The sequence below is a fragment of the Macrobrachium nipponense genome, chromosome 35 (genome assembly GCF_015104395.2).
Source record: "Macrobrachium nipponense isolate FS-2020 chromosome 35, ASM1510439v2, whole genome shotgun sequence".
NCBI lineage: Eukaryota > Metazoa > Arthropoda > Malacostraca > Decapoda > Palaemonidae > Macrobrachium > Macrobrachium nipponense.
In genome coordinates, this window is record NC_061096.1 from 14,458,217 (window position 1) to 14,463,216 (window position 5,000).

General features: G+C 41.3%; 1 protein-coding gene across 1 annotated transcript in view; it reads left to right on the forward strand.

Moving 5' to 3' along the window:
* Positions 1 to 5,000, forward strand: part of LOC135208435 (uncharacterized) — a 265,384-nt gene that overhangs the window by 209,740 nt on the left and 50,644 nt on the right. Inside the window, exon 2 of the mRNA XM_064240606.1 lies at positions 610 to 740. Within this exon, the coding sequence (XP_064096676.1) occupies positions 617 to 740 (124 nt within the window). The 5' untranslated portion in view covers positions 610 to 616. The remainder of the gene's footprint in view (positions 1 to 609; positions 741 to 5,000) is intronic.

The window sequence follows — 5,000 nt, forward strand, 5'->3', positions numbered from 1 at the left end:
ATATATATATATATATATATATATATATATATCATATCTGTACATATACTCTATCCGATTATAATTATATCTATTAATATTATAAAATTCTTAATATATATAACTATATATATAATATATTATATATCTATTCGTTATGCTACGCTCTTTTATTAATCCATTCATATTTCTAAACCATTCAGTCATTTTTTCACACGTGCAAGGTTTCGGATTGAATTTAACTTTGTCAATCACGGCTTTGGTCATTTATCTATCTTCAAGTTAGAAAAAAAAAATTCTTACCGGCCAAGATCGGCAAATTTATGAATTATCCGCATTATTTTTCCCTTCACAACATTTACAGATTGATGGTCAAATATCAGCCGTAAATCTTACAAGTTTGTCTTTCCCGCATCACTTAATGTAAATGGAAAAACAAGACTAAACCACAATCAGAGAATAAAAACCAAACGTTACCCAAATTTGCGACTGACAGACCTTAGCGATCTAACACAATGGGGCCACAATGAGGCCAAAGACTACTGGAATAAGGAAAATTGTAATTGGCTGAAAATATATTCATTCAATCAAAGACAAGTAAATTAAATATACGAATTTCTCCTCCTACAGGATTACCATGTGGCTGCGGTGGAGACATGTGGGGGGTGGGGGCGGATGGTGGAGGCCACGCCACAGGATGAAATTTCCCCCGTTGGCTGTGCCCCTCGTGCTCATCCTCATCATGATGACATTGGCAGAAGGTAAGGGTCATAAGCTGTCTGATATGGGCAGGTGGTAAGGGTCATAAGCTGTTTGACATTGGCAGAAAATAAGGGTTATAAGTTTTTGACACTGGAAGAAGGTAAGGGAAACAAGCTGTTTGGCATTGGCAGACAGTAAGGGTCACAAGCTATTGTCATTGGCAGAAGGTAAGGATCATAAGCTTTTGACATTGGCAGATGGTAAGGGTCACACGCTGTTTGACATAGGCAGAAAGTAAGGGTCAAAAGCCTTTAACATTGGCAGCGGGTAAGGGATATAAACTGTTTGACATTGGCAGAAGGTAAAGGTCAAAAGTTGTTTGACAATAGCAGAATGTAAGGGTCAAATTGACAGACGGTAAGGGTCATAAGCTGTTTGACATTGATAGAAGGTAAGGGTTATAAGCTTCTGACATTGGCAGAAGATAAGGGACATAAGCTGTATGATATTGACAGAAGGTAAGAGTTAGAAGCTGTTTGACATTGGCAGAAGTTAAGTGTCATAAGCTGTTTGACAATGGCACAAGGTGAAGGTCAAATTGGCAGAAGGTAAAGGTCATTAGCTGTTTGATTTTGGCAGAAGGTAAGGGTCATAAGCTTTTGGCATTGGTAGAATGTAAGGGTCATAAGCTGTTTGACACTGGCAGAAGGTAAGGGTCATAAGCTGTTTGACACTAGCAGAAGGTAAGGGCCATAAGCTGTTTGACACTGACAGAAGGTAAGGGTCATAAGCTGTTTGACACTGGCAGAAAGTAAGGGTCATAAGCTGTTTGACACTGACCGAAGGTAAGGGTCATAAGCTGTTTGACACTGGCAGAAGGTAAAAGTCATAAGCTGTTTGACACTGGCAGAAGGTAATGGTCATAAGCTGTTTGACACTGGCAGAAGGTAAGGGTCATAAGCTGTTTGACACTGGCAGAAGGTAAAAGTCATAAGCTGTTTGACACTGGCAGAAGGTAAGGGTCATAAGCTGTTTGACACTGGCAGAAGGTAAAAGTCATAAGCTGTTTGACACTGACAGAAGGTAAGGGTCATAAGCTGTTTGACACTGGCAGAAGGTAAGGGTCATAAGCTGTTTGACACTGGCAGAAGGTAAGGGTCATAAGCTGTTTGACACTGGCAGAAGGTAAAAGTCATAAGCTGTTTGACACTGGCAGAAGGTAAGGGTCATAAGCCATCTGACAATGGCAGAGGGTAAAGGCCATAAGCTGTTTGATATTGGCAGAAGGTAAGGGTCATAAGCAGTCTGACAATGGGAGAAGGTAAGAGCCATAAGCTTTTGCGATCGGCAGAAGGTAAGGGTCATAAGCTGTTTGACATTGACTGAAGGTAAGAGCCATAAGCTTTTGACATTGGCAAAAGGTAAGGGTCATAAGCTGTTTGACATTGGCAGAAGGTAAGAGCCATAAGCTTTTTGACATTGACAGGAGGTAAGAGCCATAAGCTTTTGACATTGACAGAAGGTAAGTGTCATAAGCTGTTTGACATTGACAGAAGGTAAGGGTCATAAGCTGTTTACATTGACAGAAGGTAAGAGCCATAAGCTTTTGACATTGGCCGAAGGTAAGAGCCATAAGCTTTTGACATTGACAGAAGGTAAGAGCCATAAGCTTTTGACACTGGCAGAAGGTAAGGGTCATAAGCTGTTTGACATTGACAGAAGGTAAGGGTCATAAGCTGTTTGACATTGACAGAAGTAAGGGTTCATTAAGCTGTTTGACATTGACAGAAGGTAATGGTCATAAGCTGTTTGACATTGACAGAAGGTAAGGTCATAAGCTGTTTGACATGACAGGAAGGTAAGTGTCATAAGCTGTTTGACATTGACAGAAGGTAAGGGTCATAAGCTGTTTGACATTGGCAGAAGGTAAGGGTCATAAGCTGTTTGACATTGACAGAAGGTAAGGGTCATAAGCTGTTTGACATTGACAGAAGGTAAGGGTCATAAGCTGTTTGACATTGACAGAAGGTAAGAGCCATAAGCTTTTGACATTGGCAGAAGGTAAGGGTCATAAGCTGTTTGATATTGGCAGAAGGTAAGAGCCATTAGCTTTTGACACTGGCAGAAGGTAAGGATCATAAGCTGTTTGATATTGGCAGAAGGTAAGAGCCTTAAGCTTTTGATATTGGCAGAGGTTAAGGGTCATAAGCTGTTTGATATTGGCAGAAGGTAAGAGCCTTAAGCTTTTGACATTGGCAGAGGGTAAGGGTCACAAGCTGTTTGACATTGACAGAAGGTAAGAGCCATAAGCTTTTGACATTGGCAGAGGGTAAGGGTCATAAGCTGTTTGACATTGACAGAAGGTAAGAGCCATAAGCTTTTGACACTGGCAGAAGGTAAGGGTCACAAGCTGTTTGACATTGACAGAAGGTAAGAGCCATAAGCTTTTGACATTGGCAGAAGGTAAGGGTCATATGCTGTTTGACATTGACAGAAGGTAAGAGCCATAAGCTTTTGACATGCAGAAGGGTAATCAAGCTGTCATACAAGAACAGATAAGGCCATAAGCTTTTGACACTGGCATAAGATAAGGGTAAGCTGTTTGCACTGGCAGAAGGTGGAGCCTGACGCTTTTGACATGGCACAGTAAGAGTCTAGAGCTTTGTTACATTTGACAGAAGGTTAATTTAGGTCATAAGCTTTTGACATTGGCAGAATCTAAGGGTCCAGCAAAGCTGTTTCTGACACTTGGCAGAAATGTAAGGGTCATAATAGCTTTTGACACTGCAAAGTAAGAAGTCATGAAGCTGTTTGATTATTATAAGTAAACAGCACAGCTGTTTGACATGCAGAGTAAGGCATAAGTACACTTGACAGAAGTAAGGGTCATATGCTGTTTGTATTGACAGAAGGTAAGGGCATAAGCTTTTGCACTGACAGAAGTAAGGGGTCATAAGCTGTTTGACATTGGCAGAAGGTAAGAGCCATAAGCTTTTGACATTGGCAGAAGGTAAGGGTCATAAGCTGTTGACATTGACAGAAGGTAAGGGTCATAAGCTGTTTGACATTGACAGAAGGTAAGAGCCATAAGCTTTTGACATTGGCAGAAGGTAAGGGTCATAAGCTGTTTGACACTGGTAGATGGTAAGGGTCATAACCTTTTGACACTGGCAGAGGGTAAGAGTCAGAAGCTGTTTGACATTGGAAGAAGGTAAGGGTCATAAGCTGTTTGACATTGGAAGAAGGTAAGGGTCACAAGCTGTTTGACATTGGCAGAAGTAAGGATCATAAGCTGTTTGACATTGGCAGAAGCTAAGGGTCACAAGCGGTTTGACATTGGCAGAAGATAAGGGTAACAAGCTGTTTGACATTGGCAGAAGGTAAGGGTCACAAGCTGTTTTGACATTTGGCAAGAAAGGTAAGGTCACAAGCTGTTTTGACATTGGCATAAGGTAAGGGTCACAAAGCTGGTTTTGACATTGGCAAAAAGGTAAGGGGGTCAGCAAGCTTGTTTGTTGACATTGAACAGAAGGTAAGGGGTTCACAAGCTGTTTGACATTGGGCAAGATGAAATAAGGGTCCACAATGCTGTTTTTGACATTGGCAGAGGTAAGGGTTCACAAGCTGTTTGAACCATTTGGCATGAAGGTAAAGGGTCCAAACAAGAAGCTGTTTGACATTGGCCAGAAATGGTAAGGGTTCACAAGCGTTTGTTTGAACATTTGGCTAGAACGGTAAGGGTCACAAGCTGTTTGACATTGGCAGAAGGTAAGGGTCACAAGCTGTTTGACATTGGCAGAAGGTAAGGGTCACAAGCTGTTTGACATTGGCAGAAGGTAAGGGTCACAAGCTGTTTGACATTGGCAGAAGGTAAGGGTCACAAAAGCTGTTTGAACATTGGCCAAGGAAGGTAAGGGGTCACAAAGCTGTTTGACCCAATTGGCAGATGATAAAGGGTCCAACAAGGCTGTTTTGACATTGTTTCAGAAGAATAAGGGTCACAAGCTGTTTGACATTGTCAAGAAGATAATTGGTCACTAAGCTGTTTTGACAATTGGCATAAAAAAAGGAAAAAAAAAAAAAAAAAAGAAGCTAACGGTTCACAAGACTGTTTGGACATTGGCAGAAGATAAGGGGCGGTAACAAGCTGTTTTGACAATTGTCAGAAGATTAAGGGCGTCAACAAGCTTGTTTGGACATTGGCAGAAAGCCTAACGGCGTCACAAGCTGTTTGACATTGGCAGAATGTAAGGGTCACAAGCTGTTTGACATTGGCAGAAGGTAAGGGTCACAAGCTGTTTGACATTGGCAGAAGGTAA